The 24,292-nt window shown below is 34.6% G+C and overlaps 1 protein-coding gene across 1 annotated transcript in view; it reads left to right on the top strand.

Annotated features, from left to right (window-relative positions):
* Positions 1-24,292, top strand: part of LOC136034724 (transforming growth factor-beta-induced protein ig-h3-like) — a 62,771-nt gene that overhangs the window by 34,082 nt on the left and 4,397 nt on the right. Inside the window, exons 5-13 of the mRNA XM_065716090.1 lie at positions 526-620; positions 3,311-3,495; positions 4,216-4,350; positions 8,512-8,725; positions 13,499-13,636; positions 14,844-15,053; positions 16,669-16,997; positions 19,168-19,356; positions 23,665-23,824. Of these exons, the coding sequence (XP_065572162.1) occupies positions 526-620; positions 3,311-3,495; positions 4,216-4,350; positions 8,512-8,725; positions 13,499-13,636; positions 14,844-15,053; positions 16,669-16,997; positions 19,168-19,356; positions 23,665-23,824 (1,655 nt within the window). The remainder of the gene's footprint in view (positions 1-525; positions 621-3,310; positions 3,496-4,215; positions 4,351-8,511; positions 8,726-13,498; positions 13,637-14,843; positions 15,054-16,668; positions 16,998-19,167; positions 19,357-23,664; positions 23,825-24,292) is intronic.

The raw sequence follows: 24,292 nt of genomic DNA, 5'->3' as shown, positions 1-24,292 counted from the left end.
TTACTTTCTAAGTAGGTGATCATATTAGATCGGCTAAAGATGGCAAATTCAAAGGAGTTCTCAAAATTCGGGAACGTCATCGCACACTTTACACTTTAATGGAAGAAAACGAGCATAGAAGCATCTTCGACTAACTTTTTTATTTAGAAAGACTGGTTAGAAAGCTTTCCTAATCCCGCCTTTAGTTCATATCTTCTATGTTTGTCAATCTAAAAAAAAAATACTTTTTTACTGCATAGATTTGCATGTAATTTCTAGTATGCATTAGGCGACAAGATATCCTTTCCAGCGTGGATTTACACTCTCCTGTGGAATTTACTTCACTTGTATCGGCTAATTACTCTTGTCGCCGGTAATAATTTAATTAAGACGACTTACAGCATATTATCAAACAATTCATGACACTCGTTATAAAATATAATAGTAATAAAGATTCCTCTGGTTGTCGCTTGGGCGTTTGATTTTATCCCGGCCTCCGTTTGCCAATCATGAAACATGATTTGAATGTTGTCTTCTTTTTTTTAGAGTTAGGTCAAATGGGAAGAGGAAGACATATAAGACTAAATATTCATGCTGCTATGGCACTGTCCGGAATCCGAGTGGCATAGGATGTACACCAGGTATGTTCTCTAAAAATAGTTTAAGTGACTAGATAATTAAAAACAAATTAACATATCCCAAATTTGTTCTTTTGCAGTTCTTTTTGTGAGAAGGGAACAGTTCAGAAAATCTAAAACAAACATAAAAAAATAGTTACGTGACAAATATAAGAAAATCAGTAAAATTTAACAATTTATTAAAACTTCCAACGATTGCACTGGTCATTGCAGAAAAAAGCTAATGGATACAGTAAGAAGGCTCAAAGCTATGGAGAGCGAAGACTGGATCCTCAAGAAAAAATTGTACTAATAAAAAAAAATTAAGCAACAACCAAATAAACTATTATTTTTTTTTTTCTTTTTGTTTAACTTTTCTGTACAAGTAAATCGCAGAAAGGGTCCATGACTTTTGACACATAAAACTACAAAAATACATGAATAATTTTGTGTTTATACTATTTCTTAGAAATTTTAGTTTGAATCCCACCTTCCTCCAAATAAAAGTTTCAAAAACTAACCCTGTATACGAAATAGTATAATGACATTCAGACATAACCTAGAATAACTAAAAACTTAAAATTCCTGTCTGTAAACTGGAATTATAAGCTAGAAAGTTGGATTGGAGAAAGAATTCTCTAAAAACTAAAATGTATTTCAATATATCACTTGACCTGTTGCTTTTTTTACCATGAGCCGGGTTTTCTTCTTTAGTGACGGAAGACCTGACTGACAGGTCTTAGTTCTGAGACAAGAACACAAAAAAAGAGTTCCATCAAACATCATCTTTAAACTAATCGCTTGAATTTAATTAGGCTGTATAATTGAACAAGCGCTATTTATTTAAATACGACCGCTTCAATAGATGCAAATTCAAAGGAACACTTTCACCATCAAGAAAAGCTCGAACAGAAAATATCAGTCTTTCGAAATAGATGAAATTTATTATGCCTATATTTAGTTTCACCTGTAATGTATAAGGACAATTGCTTTAAGGATAGAAAATGCAATTTCCTCTCCGTTGTTAATAGCCAGTACCAGGGATTTCTGCTTCCTAATACTGCCATTAACCGTTCTTTGTGATCATTAAACTGCCATAGTTTTAATTATCTGGAGAAAAAACGTCCGTTCTGCTCATCAGACAGCTTAAGCCTTACTTCTCATTTACGGTTGTCATCACGTGGTAATTTACCGCACGTTGGTAAAACGACTAGTGGGCTAGTTTCATATAAGTGATTCTACTATTGACGGCTCACTACAGCTTCTGAGGCCGTATCAGTTGCGCATACTACTTTTACAATAGTAAATTCAAATCTTTATATTTTACTCCCAAACATGAAGTTCTGACTTTCTATAGATCCTTTTTATAGCTGTTTCCGTCCCATTCGTCCTACCTGCTCAGCCCCATACGTCTTGCCAAGAATCCCAATTTTCGGCAACCTATTATCCTTCATTTATAAAATCGAACCTATATATTTGCACCTTTCGTTTATTTAGGGGGGATGTAACCACATTTTTTATGCTGCTTATATATTATTATTTGGTAAATGGCAATTCTGTTGTCTCGGTAAATGGCACTGCCTATATCAACCTTTGGCAATTCCTCTGGAAAATGCTTGGCATATATCTCTTAGCCTTTTGCAGTCGCCCTTGTTTTAGAGGCGCACTTGAACACTGTCTTTAGCTTCGTTTCTAGCATCCTAATCTTAGTTTGTGTATGAATAGATAGATAGATAGGTGTATTTTTAAAGCCAAACATATTATGTATACAAAGACATGTATATTTCCGTTACCTAGCATCTTAACCTCGTTACCTAGTATCGTCGCTTTATCCTCGTGTATTTCTAACTGAGGTGGCTTATTGTTCTTAACATGAATTTCCGAACTTATTCATGCACCATGAATTCTCAAAAACTCCAAAAATTTATTGATAGTCTAACATTTTACCTATGCTAATCCTGTGTAACCTACACTCGTGGATCGTCCAAAGAGCCGCAAAAAAATGGTATCTTTGCGTGTATTGTGGCTATAGAGACTGCTGTACCGTCTGTGTGCCTATAGACCAAATAAGTTACCTAAGCATGCTAAGAAACATAATAAAATCAACATGATCAGAAAATGTACGTCTAAATTGATTTACAAATAATTTGGTAGTTCTGCTTAGCCTTGATTTTTTTGATTTGAAGGGGAAGCTGATAAAATTCAGGACTACTACGTTCCCATTTCCCTTAAATATTTCCTTACGATATTGACCCTAGACTATTAGCCGGCAAGGGCTATTTTTGGCAATCTGTCATTCTTCATCCACAGAACTATGTCCGTATTAGAATTTTGAAAAATATCATTTAACCCGCAGTTGAAGTGTGACGATGCTGCTTCACTCCATTGAACCAGTGTCAGTGTGGCATGAGAGTGAAATCTTCGACAGCATATCCTATCAAGTTGACGTGGGAACTATTCTTATAAAAACAACAAGTGAATAGAAAAAGAAAAGAAGTTAACGAACGTTATTGAGCCAGAAGCACGACTTATATTCCTTCTCAGAAAGTATTGTTCTAGATCTTTCCATTTTAGGATAAAAAGTCGTAAAGTAATTTTTAGCGAATACCTTTTGCTGCAGCAGCAGATGTCGCTACTAAGATAAATGTTCTCAGTTACTTTGATCGATGGTAGAAAATTTATCCATAAAATTTATTTTATACTTTCTTTTGTAGCTGAAGTAAGATCCTTGTCCGAAACTCTTTTGTCTGCTGGGGCAAGAAGTTTTGCAGCTGCAATTCAGTCAAATACTGCCACTGAGCGAATGGGAAAAGGCAATTACACCTTCTTTGTCCCACTCGATGAAGTCAAGACCCCCGAATTTGCTGAAGAAAATATTGTCGTCGTTGATGAAGACGCTGTAAGCATGTTTCTGTACTTCAGCAATATTCTTTCGCCTACATGGGGCTGAACTGTGACTATCATTAACTTTAGCCTTTATTTGCCATTTCTTCGTTTTTGTCCTAGGGATTAAAGTACAAAACTTATCAATTTTTGTGTTTGTTTACTATTTCTGCGATAAGTTTTATCAGAAGTTCTGCTGTTAACACTGGTAACACCAGCTTAATGCCAGGCAGTTGGTATTGCTAGGTTAGAGCTGGTATTGCTATGTCTTAGAAATAAACCTGATTTGATAATAATAAATAATAATCCTACTAGAAATTATGGCAACACCAACTTGATGGTTCTAATTAATACTATTTTAAAAGCTATTTTATTTTTAATGACAAAAGGCACTAGTTGTAGCGATTTCCTTTAAAATGAGCCATCAAACAGCTCTCTACGATTTTCCAGTGCCCAGCTAGCTGAGAAGAAAGAAATAACAAAAAAAAGATGTCGTCAATGCAGAATATCGTAGTTTAAGTAAATTAGCCTTCCTATCTAAAATAGTCTATCCCCATTCTAAAAACATTCCTGTGTTTCCCTTGAACTTTTTTTTCAAGCTTAGACTGTTATTCGAGCAGAAACAGTGTTAACATAATTGTTCTTGTTTTTTTCCTGAGGTCCCTTGTTGTGTTTGTATTTGGTATAGAAGCTGCCCATATTTGGAATTCCAATCAAAATCATTTTGATTTTTCAGGAATTATTGAAGAATGCAAACCAAGATCCACTTGAGAACGAAATAATACGCAAACGCCGGGAAATCTACTCATCTCATATCCTTGATCATATCATTCCTGGTATTTACATGTCTGGAGACCTCAAGGACGAAATGGTGAGCGATAGTTTATACACATATCCGATCTAATACAATCAATATTCGTAGTTTCCCAGGGTTGATACTATTAATTGTGAAAAATTAGCTATACAACCGAAATTGAAGCTATTAAACCTCCCCCTTCCCTCATCAACCCCTCTCCCCCCCCCCCTTGTAATGAATCTTCCACTTTAAACGTTAAGCACACTAGCTTTCTAGACGTAAATTATTAGTAGATTTCAAAATTTTAAAAGTACTCTTTCTAATTTTCTTAAACCAGAACATATAATACCTTATAAAAAAGCTGTTATTTGTGAGCAAATGGCTATTAGATTACTATTTTTAATTATTATTACTAGGAATGTTAATGGCCCGGGGTAAGCTACAGTTTTCCTGTCAAATCTTTTTTCTCTTTAGTTATAAAAGAAGTAGTAGATTAAGATAAATAGAACTTCCAGGAGACATTTTACTTATCAATCCATGAAAATCCGGAAGTTATATTCACCAAAATTGGCTACTTTCTCTAAAACATTGATAATAAGTTTGTCTGGAAATTCAATGTTTAAAAGTGTGAGTCAAATAAATTGTTTATAGTGTTGAAATGGTTTTCAATTCGAACCAGTTCATATACAGCGGAATTAGACTGTTTGTCTCTCTATTAGAATTTAAGTCAATTTTCAGATTCGTTGAAAAATTAAGATATCGCAAGAGATGTATGAAAATCTCAAGATGTTGTTTAAAATGATAGCCGCATACTTGCCTTTATAAGCCCATCTCCACTTGGTGTACACAAGTGAATGTAGATGCATAGTAACATGCAAATCCAACTGCTTGATTTAAGACAAATTTAATTTTTTTATTCACGGTTAAATATCTAGCTTCTGAGGTAATTAATTTCTTGTTCCCATTTCAACTTGATTTCCCAGAGCTTACAGGATTTAATAAAAAAGTATTATATAGATGTCACTCTGGAAAGACATGCAGATGTAAACAAGCGTTTTCATTCAAATGAATGGTATTAAAGATTATAAAAAGGGGGGTCGCAAAATAGCGATTAAATTTGAAAATTTTCGGTCCTCTCTCAGTAACAGATTTTATATCAAACCTGGAATGACCAATGAAATCCAAACAGGTTCAGAAGTTTTAGTAAATGTAAGTAATGCTTATATATCCCAATGAATATCGTTTTAGATTATAAAATTTTAATCACTCATAAAACTTGATTTTTTCTACAAATGTACCTCTCTAAAAAATGCTATTAGGCATACGTCAATAGGGCTTGGGCTCTTAGAAAGCAAAAGGAGGACACTAGCCTGAGTTTCAGACTGGTGCCTCTTCGCCAGATCTTCGCTAGATCTTCTTCGGTAGATCTTCGCCAAATACAAGACTCTCGCAGCAAAATGTAAGATCGTGAAGCAGCGAATATGCAAATGTGCTTTTTAATTGTTGAACAAGAACTCAATTCAAAATAGATCCACATCGTACATCTGACAAGTCCTTGACTCTTCTGGGTTTGGCTAAATAAGAGCATGAAATACAGTCTGAAATGGTGTTTTGTCTGTTACCACTATGTGTTGTGTATTTGGTCTTTATGTAAACACCTTGACAATTCTTTTTAAAGTTAATTTAAAGATCAAAGTTTTCAGCTGGAAGTAAAGAGCGAAGTTCGAACTTGAAACTTGCAACAATTATTCCTTCGCAGCCTGTGTAATAATTATAAATTACTGAAAATAAGCCAACTAGTGATTTTTTCCTGCTTTTAGTATTATGCAAAATCAACGCTTTACTGGAAACTTACGCAACAAAACACGATTAGAGCAAAAAATAAGTACCCTCAGAAGATAAAAAAAAACTAACTTAAAAGGCTGTCAATAGTCTGCCACCGGCTACAAAATCAGTGAATTTTAGTATATAATTGTAATTTTCTTAAAACTTCATGTATGATTAGTTTTCGGTGAAGTGCTAGTTTTTCAGAATTCTCCAAAGTTAGGGAAATATTACGAGTCAGTTTAGAAGTTCCAATGTAGTAGATATATATTTCTTAAAGTGTGGAACAATAATTTGTTTGTTTTAAGTTCATCTTCACTTTTTATTTTTACCGGAAAAACCTAATTTTTTTTTAATTTACTGCTTAAAAAGGCCTATCATCTGCTGATGGCTTATTGGAAAGCTTTGTAATTGCTACATCATTCATTTCATTATCAGCTGATCATGCCATTCTCATGACCGAGGGGGGGGGGAGACTGTAAATCTCAGGGTTAAGGTTTTCGACCTGTCAGTTGTATTGTTATCCTTTTCATATTTCCCATTATATAAAAAATACTTATTGTTTTGTATTTTCAGTAATGTGATAGTTTTCCATAATCCTCAAAAGTAAGGTTATTACTGTAGTCGGTTTATGTGCAGTGGTTTCTTAACGTTCGGCTAGAAAGCCGTAATTCCCTTGTTAATTAAGCAGATAAACCTTTCTGTTTTTTCAATTAATCTGACACTTATGGCGTGCCTTTTGTTTTGATCCGACGCAATTTTCAAAGAGTTTTTAAGTCCTGTGGTGGCGCAGTGAGTTTGACCTTAGCTTGGTAATACGGGACCCAGAGATCGAATCATGCTGCAGCAATGCACTACAGGACCGACGCAGGGACCTTAGCAGTCAAGAAGCGTCGTTAATCTGATACAATACAAAAGAGTTTTTAAGCTCTTTTTCAAAATTCTTGTAAATTTATTTTCTAAATAGCATCTTACTATTAAGATTAATTGGAATAATAGTTATCATTCCTAAATCCGTTACAAGTGGCACAAGTTTCTTTTATGAACGTTTAAAGCTCTTGTCACTCCAGGTATGGCACCGACGGCTGCCATTTTTGTTGTCATATAGCGCTTTATTACGGTGTTATATGCACTTTATGGCGGTGTAGGTAATAAAATAACCTAGACCTCAAAGTTTTGTCACACTCGATGCGGCCTTTGAATGCTCCTTGAAACTACAAATCTACAATAAGTACCCTTAAATTATCAACGGATTTGAATTAAGCCTTTAAACATCTTTCTATGATGTTGCCTGCGCGCTAGTTTTAGTGGCAGTAATTTAGGGGCAGGGGCCTCCATATCCGCATAGTTTCAAAATGCCTTTTTTTGGAGTTTTTCATTAGAAAAGGCCTTGTTTAGTATTTTCATATTTTTTTTTAACTGGGAAGTACACTTAAGGGGTGCCGTATGTCACTTTATGATGTCGTTATCAAGCCGAATTTGTAGAAAGCGACTAGATATAAAAATTAATTTTGAAATGAGTTTAAGATGTATCTACGATGTTACCTGCGTGCTATTTCTAGTGGTGGCATTTGAAGGGGGTGACAGTGCCCTCCTGGTTTCTTGCCCCTGCCTAGATTTGGAAAAATATCTTCGTTTGAGTCTTTTCATGGAAAACGGTCCTTTTGTGTATTTTCATTGAAGAAACGTCCTAAAGTACAACTTTTGGGCATATGACACTTTCTGATGGCGCTAACAAGTTGAATTTACAAAACGTAATATAGTAATTATATAATATTAGTAGTAGTATTACTATATTGTATATAGTAATTATATAATATAGTAATATAATAATTAGCTTTTAAATGAACTCTTGACTAGCTCTCTATAATGTTCCAGTGCCCCCCTAGCAACGAAGACAAAAACAATAAACCGAGTAAAAGAGCACACCCCAGTGCTACCCATGCAAAAAAGTGATCTTCCTTGCTGTTCAAGGTGGGTGCTGTAAGTTTTCCTTTATAGGGCTCTTAACAATGGTAATTCCAATTATTTTCTTTTCGTATTACTCCGGCTCCTTTAAAAAATTCCTGTAAATTTGTTTTCAAAATAAAATTTTACGCATTTTTTAATTTTTGGTTGCTATATGCCGTGTTTTGTCCTTTATTGGTTCGCAACCATCGATGCAACCATGATGGAATTGCCAGCCGAAACCAGTTCAAATTGTAAAAAAAAACAGAAAATAATGATAAAAGGTAATTCTCACGTGGAAGTGTCAATTTTTTTTTTTTACTATAGTACTCGGGTTCATCTTAAATGTTATTCTTTTATGTTGAAGGATTTATAGCCACCTCCTCCTCATATTCCTACCGTAAATTGGTACAATAAGACTTCAAATATTCCTTAAATCAACCACATAATCACTACTTCTTTTAGCTGATAGAGACAGAAGATAGTGATGCCAAGATTCGCATTAACGAATACAGAATCCCTCAGTACGTTCAAACAGCTAATTGCAGAAGAATAATGAAGTCTGACCAGTTTACTAAGGAAGGCGTTGTACACTTTATTGAAGGTGAAATGGATCCAGCGAGCAAAACCTTGGCCGATATTCTGAAATCTGATGCAAGATTTTCCACTTTTGTGAAAGGTAAAGTAACTTCAATCAACTAGAATTCTAGGACGTTCTAGAATGTTGACGTTCTAGAAAACATTCCAGAATGTTTTCTAGCAGCATAGCCTGTCAGACAACAGACAGAAAAGAAATAAAATGCATACTCTCTGTGACTACTATTCTCTTGTAAGGATTAAACACCAACTAACTCTGATTTCATAATTTAGAAATGCTTGCTTCAGGTACCCTTGTATATATTCTTCAGATTATTGATTTGCTGGGATTATTAATTCTGAGAGTAAATTCTACTATTAGTAGAATAGTGTTATATACTAGAATCTGGAAAGGATATCTAATCCTTATCGTGAGTTTGAGGATCTTCTCAAAAGAAGCTTTAAGAGTTTCAAAGATCTTGACGACTACAAAAATTTACTCTATCAATTAAAGATATATATTGTGTTTGTTACCTCTACAATTGGTGAAAACATGAAGGGCAATTTTAAACTAGTTAAAACTTTTTCGTAATGGTCATTTGTTGGGATTTCCTAAATAAGTGGATTACGAAGAGCTAAAAGGCGCATAAGAGAGAGGGTAACATAAAAATAAAAATAGACTTAAAAAAAACTAAACTGAACTTATACTTTTGAAGAAGCAGAAGCTAATAAGGAATTATGGTTTTCAAACAAAACTGAACCTTTTTCCGTAAATGTATATTTTGGTTTCCTTTATTACCTATGTCATTTTCTAACTTTTTTCGTAATGGTCATTTGTTTGGATTTCCTAAATAAGTGTATTACGAAGAGCTAAAAGGCGCATAAGAGAGAGGGTAACATAAAAATAAAAATAGACTTAAAAAAAACTAAACTGAACTTATACTTTTGAAGAAGCAGTAGCTAATAAGGAATTATGGTTTTCAAACAAAACTGAACCTTTTTCCGTAAATGTATATTTTGGTTTCCTTTATTACCTATGTCATTTTCTCCAAATGGTAAATTACCCCCTAATAATCAAGTGAAATCTCAATTAAGAAGCTGAACTGCGTTCCAATTATTTATTTTTCCTATTTTTCTCAAAATTAACGAAGAAAAAATTTATCTTGGGGCGTCACGTACCACTTTGCATTGACAGGAGGAGGAGGTGAGCCTCGTGAATTTCAACAAACCAATAACTAATTTTACTAACCACTTTTGAAACCAGATTTAACTAATGACAACCTAAATTTCCATCTTCGGTAAAACTTACTGATTAAAAAAAAGGCATTAATTTCAAATCGTTTTTCAAAACAAAATGGAAATCTTTTCCTCGCTCTTTACGCTAAAGTTTTTCTTATAGAATATTAGAACAAAGTTGATTGTGCTAATTAAACGACCATTGTGTTTCAGGAATTGTTCTCGAAGAATTAGGGCAAAAACTCAAAACTTTAGCGTAAAGAGCAAGGTCTTGTTGAAGGGGCATCTCTGTTAAAATACGTAGTAATTTCTGTTCGTCTTAAGTTTTGATGTTGCTCCTTACATTCAGTTGAAAAAACCTGTTTGTTTTTTTAATTTAATTTCTGATAGTTTTTAAATAATACCGGGGAATCCGGCTCTCTCCATGAGAAATTCCGGTACTTGTGTATTATACGCCACTCACTCAAGTTTACGATGTGTAAAACTCGAGAACAAAGTGGTATCTTCGTTAGTTTCTTCGTTACTTTAGAGACAAATTTGGGCTAAATATTTGCACATTAGGAGGGGGGGATAAATTATAGCGGGTCTGCACGCAAAATTTCTTAGGTACAATTATTCTGCATATTATTAAGTAAGAATTGGTTTTTGACTTCAAACTGTCCAAATGATTTACCCCTCCCCCTTATGTGCAAATATATAGTCCAAACTATATATTTCCCATCTATTCTGTCACTTGTCTTTGTCTTGTCTGGCGCTAAGCAGAAAGAAACTAACGAAGGAACTGGTTTATTCTTGATTTTTATGCAACGTAAACTTGAGTGAGTGGCGTTTAATACATAAGTGCCAAAATACCTTCTCCCTGCGGAAAATGAAAAAAAAAGCTAAAATAAAATTCCCAAATTTGTAACGCTTTATTTTCCACGGGGAAAATTTTCCGGGGGGGGGGGGGGTAAAGCCTAGAGCCTCATTTAATGCTTACTGAACATGGTATAGTTGAAGAACTTAAGCGAAGAGGCGAGGCTGCTGGAGGACTCCCAAAACACAAAAACTCATATGTGGCAGCATTAACTGAAAGGCCTGCTGCAGAAAGTGCGGCTGAAAGCAGTTCAAAGTTAGCAATTAGACTCTGTTTTGTTCGCCTAAGAAGCATAACATCATCAGTATAAGCAGCGGGAATAATGCCTAATCTATTATTGTAAAATATTGACGGTTGAAGACGTCGGAGACACGAAGCTAAAACAGTACTTAAATATACTCAGAAATAACACGGCATCTTGACTAACGCCTTTTTAACAGGAATATGCTCCCCTACAGTACCATTCCACTTCACCCTAACTGAAGAATTAGCATACCAATACTTTAGCACGGAAACAACAGAAAGGTTTAATGCCAGACGTTGCTAGGGAAAACAAAGCATTTAAATTAATTATATTCTCAAAAGCACTAGATATATCAACGGTGAAACAATACAGGGGACTTTTTCGAGCGATAACTTGTTTCATTGGCCAACCCACAATATGGTGAGCTTAACCACAGCCCCTACCTTTTCTAAAACCGAGCTGGAAGGGCGTAAAACTGCACTTGGAGCTAAAGGCCGGTAGTAGCACATTCAAATAGCTTACTCACAAAACAATATACAGTGATAGGACGGTAATTAGAGCAAGCACTGGGGTCCTTACCCCTCTTTAACAATGGGTTATATACAACCGGACAAAAAACTAACTGGCACAATGGACTGTGCCAAGCACATCTGAAGCAATAACTGCAAATGCTTCAGTAGTTCAGGACAATCATAAGCAAAATACTTGAAGCAAAGACCATCACTATCGAGAAACTCAGACTTACTCACTTTCTTAAGAGCTCGGAGTATAACACCAGATTCCACGGATAGCACTTCAGATTAGTTGATACCAATAGGAAGGATTGAATTGACAAGTTTTGTATAATTGTTTTAGAGATTAACATTAAATGAAAGTAAATATATTTGTAATGGAAAACGATATCCCATAGCCGAAGAAAGGAATTAATTGAAGGTGAATATTTTACGCTGTTTATAAAGATGTGGACCAGGCATTTACTACTGTGATAGTACTGGGAAATTCGCCTCGTCCTACATTGAAAATTTTCTTCCCCCTTAAAAACTTATCCGTGCAAAGATCCTTCTCCCCCTGAAAAGTTTGTAGGCATCCTAATAACCATTACTATATGCAAACAATGGTCAGTTTTCATTACTTGGGGGCCTTCCCCTGGGGAATTGGGAGGGGGGAGGGTAAGTAATCCTCGAAGATATAGTTTGTTTCGACTAGATTGGACAAAATGGCTAATAGTACTACCAGTTTTAATATTGCTCAAACTACTACTTCTATTGCAAATAATTGTGATTTGAATTTTCATCTTTAAAAATTCTATTTTAAACATGAAAGTTTTAAGAAGTATATGTATTCAGTATAAGTATATGGCTATCAAAGGGACATATCAATAATATAGCAATGGCTAGTTATATTAAGTTGAGCACTAATACTACTCTTGTGACTACTATCACAGTAGTGATACTGTGATAGTACTTCAGGCATTTAGTCTCGCTCTACGCAGGGAATACTTGTACTCTCGTTTGGTTTTCTGCTTTATTTGATGGACTGAGCCAGATGGAGGACGATCACAGGCTATCCACATGCTGTGCAAGAACTTAGCTTTTTGTTTAGCCATCTTTAAGATCAGCCTTCCATAATGGATTGAGAGAAACCGTTCGCACGCGCTCAGAGGGGACAGCTTTTTTGCAGCAGACTTGAGACAGAACACTAATTGCTGATAATACGAGTTGATATCTATCCAAGGTGAAGTTGTATATACAAACATTTGCAGTAAGTGGAATGGCTCTGTAATAGATGATAACAGCTGGGACAATGTCAATTCATAAAGGGGAACATTGGTATTTTTCCAATTTATCATTGAGAACCACTTGGGAGAGTTTTGGCGCACAGATCTTGCCATGGAGAGAGGTAGTTGGCATGTGATTGGCAAATGGTCGTCGTCAATTTTAGAGTCGTCCACATGAACGATTGATGAAAGTAGAGTTGAACCTGACACAATTATATAATCGAAGTTGGAAATAAGACCACCACGATCTTGAATTATAAGTAAATAGAAGAACTTTGTTAGCCAGATGGAACCCTCCTGGAAGTGAACCGAGAAAAATTTTCGATCGGTCAGAATTAGATAATAAGTTACTATTCAGGTCGCCGGCGAGAACCCATTTGGTATTTTGTTTTGCAAGGTCGCTAAGTAGTGTTCGTAGGCGTTGAATCTGACACAACTACATGATCAAGGTTGGAGGTAAGACCATCACAGTTGTGAATATAAGCAAATAGAAGATCTTTAGTGAAACAGGCTTGTGAAAAACGAAACAATGACTGCATAGTTTTTCTATTACAGGGGAAATAAACGTTTATAAATGCGGTATCGCCATATTTTATCGCTAAGATGTTAGCATCACTTTGCAGTTTATTGTTTTTAAATATTTCGTTCGTTCATTAGCAAATTTTAAGACAGATTTATCGTGCATTGCCTTTTACTCTCTTGTCTCGTTCTCCAATAATGACAATTCGCATATGTCTATAGTGTCTTCCTTCTTTTTTTTTAGTTATGGAAGACGCAGGAATGACTGACACTCTAGAGAAACCTGGACAAGTAACCCTATTCGCCCCTACCAATGAAGCGTTTGAGAAACTCACAGCAACGGAGAGAGAGAAAATTCTGTCAGGAAAAGGATGCGTTGACAGTAAGTTTATATATCTCGGGGATTTCTAGGTAAATTAGTCTTCAATGGGATTTTCTCCGGATAATTCTTAAGTTTTCAACCAAGATATCTTTTTGAGAGAGGAGGGGGAGGGGTCGAAGGAAAAACGATGCAGAATACGGGATTGAAGCACGGCCATCAAAACTTAACACATTAAAATGGATGCATCGATTCATTTTGGACTGAAAATATCTATGAATTATAAATATTTGCTCCAGAATAGGACCTTGTTGGATCGATTAATTTAATCTGCAGGAAAATAGGGTTTTTGATTTTAAAGTAGTGTTGCCGTACCAGGGAAGTCTTAAAAAAGGAACTTCTCTTTTACAAAAACCGGTTTCTAGTGAAAAATCTACGAGCTCAAAAATCATTTATCTTCTTTTTTTATCCCGTAAAGTTTATTCCGTGTAACGAACATCTTTCGAATTACCACAGCGAAATTGCCAAGAACTAAGTTTGCCGCAATTTTGGGAATTTCTTCCTTGGATTTGAAACCGTTGTTTTAATCATAACTTGAACATAAACAACAGGTAAGGAGAAATGTAAAGATATATCAAGACATCTCCAATCGGTGCATATGGTGCTCCGGGCTTTCGGTCCTTGAAGTTAACACTTACTTAGCTCAGGTAACACTAGTGCTCTTAGTGTCTTACGGTTGGCCCTTGTAGATACATTTCTACGTTATGGCATAGCTATATTTATTCACGAACTAAGCCAATTATATTTTAGACTATTTTGAGCCCCTCCTCCTAGATCTCCTTGATAGAGGCTACTTTCTTTTAAAATTTCAGCTCGATCAGAGCCAGAAATTATCACACATTAAAATTCCTAATGCAATTTTGAAGCCGCTATAATTCAAGAAACATATCCTTGGAGAATACAAGCCTCCCTTATCACTCAAATTCGAAGTCGTCAAATATCCCCATAAGATTCAAATCGATCAGCACAGGCGTTGCCTATATGTGGTGTACACCCCAATGATTACTCTGATCTATTTGTTTGCTCTTCCAGTGAAAATTTGTATAAGGGAATTTTTTGCAACATAGCTTGGGAGCCATGAAAAAAGATTCTATAAATTGGAAATATGGTGTCATGTTATCAGGCTATCAGCTGCTAGTATTCAGCTGCTAATATCTCAGCTACTAAGAGAACTGTTGTCATATTCACTAATCACTTCCCCTTTTTATAGGTATTCTTAAACAACATCTGCTTCCAAATGTGATCTGCAGTACTGCTGTACAAGCACGGGCAAGGACCCGCACAAATGCAATGTCTCATGTCTTATTAGAGCGTAAAGATAACGTACTGACTGTCGATGGGAATCCAATACTCCGTGCAGATGTTATTGGAACCAATGGAATTATACATGAGATCGACTCTGTCCTTATGCCAGAAACTGGTATGTCCTTCTGAATGTATTTTCTTTTTCTAGAAATAAGGCTTCTGTTGAAAGGGATAAGGGAATCACCAGCCTTCTTGAGTGTATTTTAAAATACGCACTTTTTAAAGATGAAAATTTATTGAAGCCATCTAATGCTTGATTCATTTAATCGTGTCTAAAAAAAAATAAATAATAAAAAAGTTAAAAGTTTCTTAAATGAGTTGTGAGATTTTTTTTATCGGGTGTTAATCCATAAATGGTATTTGAGCTGAGGTGTATTTCTTCATAAGATATTGGGACACCACTACCTTATGATTGTAACAAAACATGTTTCTGTGCTTCTAGCTCATGAACTTTCTCAAATAGCTGTATGTCCTATATACCAAATTGAAACCTTGTCAAATTCTTTAGATACGCCCTTAAATTTATTTTCAATGTCAATGCTGCTTTTCTCACGGTTGAGGCTCCGGCTGCAACCTGGTTAAGTGCGATTCACGGCCCATAGTAACCGAAAGTTTAAAAAATGCGTTTCGGAAAAAAAACTGTAAAGTGAGGGAGAGTCGACATTTGAAGCTGGTTCAGGAATCATCTGCTATTTCGGCTAATCATATTTGCAAAAATTCATTGCAAGAATGCATTCATATGAATTTCGAAAGGAAGCCTGAAATCCCTCAAAAATTGTGCCGGATCAAAACTTGTAATGAAAGCTCTACCAATAGAATGAACACGGTAAAAAATTCCAGATAGAAGGATTAAACTTGTCCGTATTGAATAACAAGGAAAATAGCTTTTTCATGTGAGAAGCACTGATGTGTCCTTTCCTTTTTTTTTCTTTTTTTTTTGCAGGGATGAGTGTATCGAAGCAGCGGTCACAGATTATTGAGAGATGACATTTGAAATTGCCATTTGTAGTGTCATTTTAAATAACAAAAGAGCTGGCGTCACAGCAAATAGGCATTTCCTTCTATTCTGTGCCACTAGACATCAATTTTCGTCCAAAGGGTCAGTTAAAAAAAAAAATTGAAATTCTTCGATTGCCAATCGATCTTTTATGGCCCCTTCTCTTTTTTCTTTCCCTTTCTCTTTCTCTCTCTCTGTCTTTCTTTCTCTTACTTGATTTTATTTTATTACCAATAATTTAGTCGTTGACATTTGTTAAACTTTGATTTTCATCGCCATAAAACCTGAATTGTCAAAATTAAATTGATTCTGACTGGCTTGTAACTTTTGTTCATGACATATAATAGAAGATTCCTCGTATTTGTTTTAAAAAGAATGCCTCGTTCTTAACTAAAGGACGTATCCGACATATAAGATTTCAGATTATTGGGAAACAATTTTTTTTTCAAGTTTCTTATCAACATATATTCTAAGGCTCAAGTGAAACAACATCTATATAAACTATAGTTGATGGTTTTAGATTGTCCTCGCATCTCGGATGCCTAAAAAATCCTTTCTTGTGCGGACAACAGGTCCTTAACAACAGTAAATAAGTCCAAATATATCTTATTTTTTCTTCTTTCTGCAAATATATATGTCATATAATACCTTTTGAGTTATTCAGTTTATAGTCAGTAAATATATGAAATTCAAAATATATTTACCTCACGGCTATTCATCTTATTTTATTTAGCAAAAAGTGTTATCCAAGTGTTGGAAGAAAGAAATATGACGGAGTTCTTAAATCTTCTGGACCAAGCTGTTGACCAAGATGGAAAAAGTCTGAATTTGCGCAGCACGTTGGAAAAGTTAACAAACTTCACGCTTTTCGTACCAGACAATCTTGCAATTAAGAAGTTCCTTGAAGAGCAAACTGAAGATCCCAAAAGAACTGAAAACCTGCTTAATGTCATTTACAATCACATTGCACAACCTCAACTGAAGGCAACAGCATTGAGAAATGGGGATGTTCTGTCTACCATTGAAGGACCTGGGCTAAGGACCCAGATAAGTCAGTTTGAGGTAAAACCTAGCTTGAAGAATTAAAATTATTTTTGTTGTTGATACGGATAAAATAGTAATAGTGGGTTAAAATCAGTTATTATTAATTATTTCTTTAATACTGTCATGATTTTTGTCGTTTGTGTCATGGTTTTATTATTGTGGTTTTATTTGTGGTTATATTGTCTTTATAATTGTTAAAATTATTCTTAAAACTCTTTGTGGGTGTAACTAAAATTACGTAATTAGCAAAGTATCATATTTTTTATGCATAAAAATAGTATTATTTTTACTGTAAAAGAGTGTAGTCTGGAAATTGTGGTAATTGCAAAAACTTAATTTATCATAAAATAAAAAAAAAGGTTAGATGTCTACCTGCTGTAGGAAGATTCTAGTCATTACTTAAATTCTGTTATGGACTTTTAATTTGAATAGATGTTCAAAAGAAAACTGTAAAGATTTGGCTCTGCTCAACTGCAGTGCATGTCTCTCCATCTAATAGCAGTGCGATAATAAATGATGATGATAAAATATGAATTAGGAAATGTATAAGGAATATGAGGGAACTTGTACCCTGAATTTTTCGAATTTATTGATAAAATCTACGGGTATGAGCATATCTACAAATAAAGACGCTGAAGTGTGTCTGGGCTTATAGCCCTTTTGGATTTTGTTGCAAGAGCAACACTTTGGCTTTATCCTTTTTTTCTAGTCCGCCGATTTCAGCTTGTTGCTAGGAAGTGGTAAGGGTCTAACCTCCGCAATTTTTATGGAAAATCTTGATCTCAGGCCGAATTACATTTTGGAAAGCTGCTTAAAATTCTTGGCTGAAACCAAAAAGGAGTCAGAGCATCTAGTGTTAATTCAAGTCGGTTATTATGGTCTAAGTCGGGGAGCCAAGCTTCTGTTCCACCGATCCATGTTTTTGCTTTCGACTGGAAAGTTCCCTTCTAGAAGGCAAGCAGGCAGACACCAGTTTGAAATCGAATTTGGAATAAAATTGAAAAGTGCTTAAGATGTGCGACGGTTACCTGGCTCCATTGACACAATAATAGTAGCCTTTCATTTGCTCCTTTCGAAGTTGTGATATTAAGAAGCTGGATCAAGATCAACTTGGTAAAGGTGATGAAAAACTGGATAGCCATGGCCAATTGGAGTAAGACACGGCAAGACAATAAACTTTTGACCTAAAACAGATGGATTTTTTTTTCAATGCTGATTAGTAGTTCCTGATGAGCTGATCCAAGAGGATAACATCAGATTTTTCGTACGAAAATTCGTGCATGCGGTATACCATCTAAAAACTTTTAAGGAGTCGACGACTTTCATGTTGTATTACCTATTAGAAAAAAAAATTCTTGTTCAAATTTTAAGTCAAGGGATGGGTTTGTAAGTGACAATTGGTTTATATGCCTTCATCATCTTTTTGATTAGGGGTTTCCATTTTTTGCTAGTTAATGTACCCATATGCTACTTCAGATGCATGTGAGGGTACAAAAAAATTGGTTTGATGTCTGCTATGGATCGGCTGCTAGACCATGGTTATCTTTTTCGATATGGGGCTTGCAAATTTTCCTAGTTAGTGTACCTGTTGTTGGTTCCTGATATGCATTTGAGACTAAGACGCAGATAATATAAATAAAATGCATCACAATGAAGGAGTTTCAAAATTTTGAGGGGTTGGTACGAAATGATAAGTTAAACCAGCTGCAAAGTCAATATAATATTTTTGAATTTTTTCATGTGGCTCCTCCTGCGAAGAGTAAGAAACTTTTGTCAATTTGTTTCCTGTACATTTAAGGGTATGTTACATATATACATTTAAGATTCAACTGAGTGCAAAGTCAATACTTGGTTTCCAATTAATTAAAGGGTACGTGACAAATATACATTTAAGGTTCAATTGGCTGCAAAGTCAAAATAATATATTTTTTTTTTTTTTTAATTCCTTAGATTCCTGACAAAAGTGTTGCTCGCAACACACTTTTGTTGCCAAATCAGACAAAGGTTTGCTGCAATGCTTCACTTTGTCTGGGCAACCAAAACCTAGTTCCCTTTTAAACTTCAAATCAAACATTTTGCTTCAAAACAAATCAAACATAAACTCTTAACTTGATTTCAAAAGTTGGCGTGCTCTAAATACGCAACAATTCAGAAGTGGCTGGGAATCAAAATTAATTCTTTTTTTTAGTCATTCTTGAATATACTGGGCAGTACGAAACGTGCCACTATTCAGTGTGTGGGCCTTGAAACGTATGACATTCCTGTCTGTGGTGGTGTAATTCATCGAGTCAGTTCATTATTGCCAAAATCTGTTGACTCCGTCTGGGAAGTTATTATGACTGACAGCTCATACTCGGTTTTCAAACAGCTTTTGGAGGTAGTATAGCTTCTTTTTTTCGCTCATTATCTTTATATGCTCTTATTTGTTTGTCAGTGGAATTTTAGTACTCTAAATTTATAAAGGCTTTGTTACATAATAAAAAAGGTTATTATTGCCCTTAATTAGTTCTTTTACTGACAGTTAAAGATAGTTTTTAATATGAAATTTATTTCATAAAAAATTGTTACAGCAAATATCAATTTCAATTGTAAAAAAAACGACGTGTAATTCCAAGAGAAAATTAACTACTGCTTCATTCTTTTATCCTATTTTAATAGTAATTAAATTCTTTTACATATAATTAGACATATTTTTCTGGATGTTCTTTGAATTTGATTGGTTCTAGTAAATATCGGCTTACTGGAGTTGACATCTTTAAATTCAAAGTTTCATTTTATTTTCATTTTCTGCAAAGAACGGTGTTAATACTTTGCTAAGTCTGCGGTCCAAATGTATCTAATTGGTGTGTTTTGCGGCATATATTTAAATTTATGGTTATAAGAATTCACACAAAAAGGGAGCAAAAATGTAGTGTCCCTTAAGGACGCCCCATCAGTGGCAACTGTTGGACAAATAATGAGAAAATAGAAAAAAAAATGCTCAACTAGTTGCTTACATCTTTTTTGCTTCAATGTTTCTTCTTGTTCAATTATATTTAATCATTTCTTCATTTCTATCGTTACCAGTTTTACAGTATTTGATATTTATCTTTAAAGGTTTTCTGCATACCTAGTAATCAAGACATGACCAGTCGTTCTCTACTCTTTTCTATTATGCTGTGCTAGTTTTTTCTGCTTTTTAAATCCCACCCAATCATCAATGATTGGTCGTCACTTGACTACGTTCATATTCCAATGTCGATGAAGCAAACATTTCTTTTTGTCTTTTTTCCATTCTTATGCAGTTTATATTTCACAGTGTTACTTTCTTTTGATTCCCATAATCGTCAAACATTATTAACATTGCAGCATAAGTATCTCAAATCTTAAACAAAGAAGTATATATTTCATAAATGGTGTTTTACTGTCATGAAATTTGTTCCTGAAGGTTTCCTGATCAAGGCTATAACAGCACTAGTAATTTATTTTTGACCCACTAACATTATAACAAAGTAACAAAAATAAAATAAAACACAGAAAATAAAATAAAACACAGAAAATAATATTAAATATAGAAAAATAAGAATACAAACAAACATTGGGGAAACAATGTAATATCGATTTAAGAAATCTGAGTACATTAAGTGCATACCTACCAAAGAGTGGTTATATTGCAACTTTTTGCGACCACTCATGCAAGAACTTTTAATCTCTCATTGAACACCTAAAAATCAGTGTCACGGATTCGTGTCCCTCAGCATCTTTCTAGTTCGATCATCCCCCACCTTTGACTTCGTGTATAACAGATGTGGTGTATTTTTTTTACTCCTGAGTTTTGATCATTCAGGGAATATTTTGATAAATTCTTAATATTTTTTAGGTTTTAATGTGAATATCTAAAATCAAAACTCCATCAAATGTAGTTTTCACATTTGTCTGACATGCTGGACCTGGTTGATAATTGTAGTCATGCAAAGAATTTTGACGGTGATTGACTAGACGGGCCCAAAGCAGGAGGGGGGGAATAGACGAAATAATGCTTCGATTTGAACAATCGTTAGGTTTTAATGCAGCGGAAATTTGAAAGAGATTTTGAAAATCTGAATAAAATTACTTGTCATGGAAAATATTAAAAACAAAATTGGTTTTAACCAAGAAAACTTGGATTTAAGCAATCCATAGCTCTTAGTGCAGCGCGATCTGAATAAAAGATTGTGTATATTATTTCGCACTGATAAAAGTTAAATTTTTGTATTTGTTTCTTCGTCTTATCTTTTCAGAGCAATCACTTCCTAATGTTAACAATGTTGCCTTTGTTCTATTAATTGAAGATGAATATCATATTGTCATAAACCAAAAAGCTTCTTGATTTTTTTTTTTCTTGATTTTTCTTGATTTTAAAGGAGTTTGAAAATAGCGCTCTTGCTTTTTTCATGGGATCAGTTTTCTTCTAGCAATCTTAATCAAGAGCACAGCTTTACTTATAAATATAAGAGAGAAATTAAGTTAGCCTATTGTTGATGCACTAAGAAGTTTTTTTCATCACTTGTTTAACTTTGTGACTTATTTCCAGAAAGATGTTATATACGCCATTTGGGTTTGAATAGTACGATATGAGGCCTTTTCCACTGACAAACCGAATTTTAAAATTGCAATCTTGATTGACAACTATGCTCGAAAAGAATATCGTAAATTTGGAATGTTAATTTGCTCAGTCGTGAGTGGGGCTTGTAAACTTTGTTTTTCCACAGGTCGCAATTCGCTAATCCAGTCTTATAGCCTTCGTTAATCTACTGGTAACTGTCAATGCTGTTTTAAGAATCCGGTTTGTCAGAGGAAAACTTCTATGATCCTATAAGTCAAGACGCAAGTTGGAGATAGTCAAACAGTCCGTGGTAACGAACTGTAGTAAGGAGCGACCCGGCTCAATAGTAACCAAAACTCTAAAAAATTGAATTTTGATATCAATAGCTACATCAAAAGAATCGCATTTTAATGCTGATCTTAAATATTTAAGTTTCATCAAGTTTAGTCATACCCATCAAAAGTTACGAGCCTGAGAAAATTTGCCTTATTTAGGAAAATAGGGGGAAACACCCCCTAAAAGTTGCAGGATCTTAACGAAAATGACACCATCAGATTCAGCGTATCAGAGAACCCTACTGTAGAAGTTTCAAGCTCCTATCTACAAAAATGTGGAATTTTGTATTTTTTTCCAGAAGAAAAATCACGGGTGCGTGTTTATTTGTTTTTTTCCCCAGGGGTCATCGTATCGACCAAGTGGTCCTAGAATGTCGCAAGAGGGCTCATTCTAACGGAAATGAAAAGTTCTAGTGCCCTTTTTAGTGACCAAAAAAATTGGAGGGCGTCTAGGCCCCCTCCCACGCTCATTTTTTTCCCGAAGTCAACGGATCAAAATTTTGAGATAGCTATTTTGTTCAGCATCGTCGAAAACCATAATAACTATGTCTTTGGGGATGACTTACTTCCCCACAATCCCTGGGGGAGGGGCTGCAAGTTACAAACTTTGACCAGTGTTTACATATAGTAATGGTTATTGGGAAGTGTACAGACGTTTTCAGGGGGATTTTATTTTGTTTGGGGGTGGGGCTGAGGTAAGGGGGCTATGTTGGAAGATCTTTCCTTGGAGGAATCTGTCATGGGGGAAGAAAAATTCAATGAAAAGGGCGCAGGATTCTCTAGCATTTCTATAACCATACAATGAAAAATAAACATGAAAACGTTTTTTCAAATGAAAGGAAGAAGTAGCATTGAAACTTAAAACGAACTGAGATTATTACGCATATGAGGGGTTCTAAAAATACTTTAGCATAAAGAGCGAGGTATTTAGGAGGAGATAAATACCTTGCTCTTTATGCTAAAGTATTTTTAGTAATTTCAACTATTTATTATACGGCCTTTTTGGTTCAGGGGTCATTCTTAAAGAATTGGGAGAAAACTTACGATTTATTGTAAAGAACGAGGTATTAACGAGGGTACAAACCCCCTCATATACATAATACAAATTAAAGAATATAAAAGTTTGTTACGTAAGTTACTTCTTAAGTTACGTATATTTTTTACTAATAAAAAAAATCGTTAAAAATTAAAATTTATGGTTGCCTTTTTATGTAACCGAAAAATTGCATGGCAACTAGGCCTCCTTCCCCATCCCTTATTTCTCAAAATCGTGATCAAAACTAAGAGAAAGCCATTTAGCCAAAAAAAGAATTAATATGCAAATTTCATTTGAATAATTTATGTGTGGAGAGTCAAAATCAAACATGCATTAATTCAAAAACGTTCAGAAATTACATAAAAAAAACTAGTTTTTTAACTGAAAGTAAGGAGCGACATTAAAACTTAAAACGAACAGAAATTACTTCGTATATAAAAGAGGCTGCTTCCTCATCAACGCCCCGCTCTTTACGCTAAAGTTTTTTACTGTTTTAAAAAGAAGAATTGAGAGAAAGAGTCAAACTTTAGCGTAAAGAGCGGGGCGTTGATGAGGAAGCAGCCTCTTTTATATACGAAGTAATTTCTGTTCGTTTTAAGTTTTAATGTCGCTCCTTACTTTCAGTTAAAAAAACTAGTTTTTTTATGTAATCTATGTACTAAAACTTCTTTATATGCTTTTTTTCTTCAAACATTGTTTAAGGTTGAAAATTTTTTCGATATAATCTAACTAATTTATTTTTCCCCCTAGTTGACAAACCTCACCGAAACTTTGAAGGATAAGGAAGAGAGTTTCACTGTATTTGCGCCTCAAAATCAAGCTTTCTATCAGCTTCCTGAAGAAACTCTTTCGGAAATGATGAAAGAACCTGAAAAAGCCTTACCTGTTCTTAAGAACCATATCCTTCCAGGTTAGTTAGCACTTTGTGTTGAATGTGATTTCTATCCTGAAAAAGGAAGATAATTCTAAGGATTAACGAGTCTTAAATGCAACTTTTGCAATTGGTGAAGTTCTTGAGGTAAAAACTGTTGACGTGTACTTCGGCTAATTTCGGTCTTGACAATTTTTACGAGTTCCGCAATCCAACTTAGTCCCGGCCTCTTCGATTAGTTTCCTCCAAAGCTCTCGAATATCTCTCGCTCTCTCTCCTCTGTCATTTTTCCTCATTTTATCTGTCTTGTTTTCTCATTTGTTTATATTTTGCCTTTGTTTTTTTATTATTTATTTTAGTGCTTAACCTGGATTTCCAATCCCTAAGTGGAAGTGAGATTGGTGCCTGGGGTGTTTTCAGAAGTTTCTGTTAAAACGTATAGACAGATTCTTATGTTTCGTTTTATGTTTAAATTTATTTATTTGAATAATTATTGATTTATCTTTG

The sequence above is a fragment of the Artemia franciscana genome, chromosome 13 (genome assembly GCF_032884065.1).
Source record: "Artemia franciscana chromosome 13, ASM3288406v1, whole genome shotgun sequence".
NCBI lineage: Eukaryota > Metazoa > Arthropoda > Branchiopoda > Anostraca > Artemiidae > Artemia > Artemia franciscana.
Note: the sequence above shows the minus strand (reverse complement) of the source record. Positions and strands in the feature narration are given on the sequence as shown.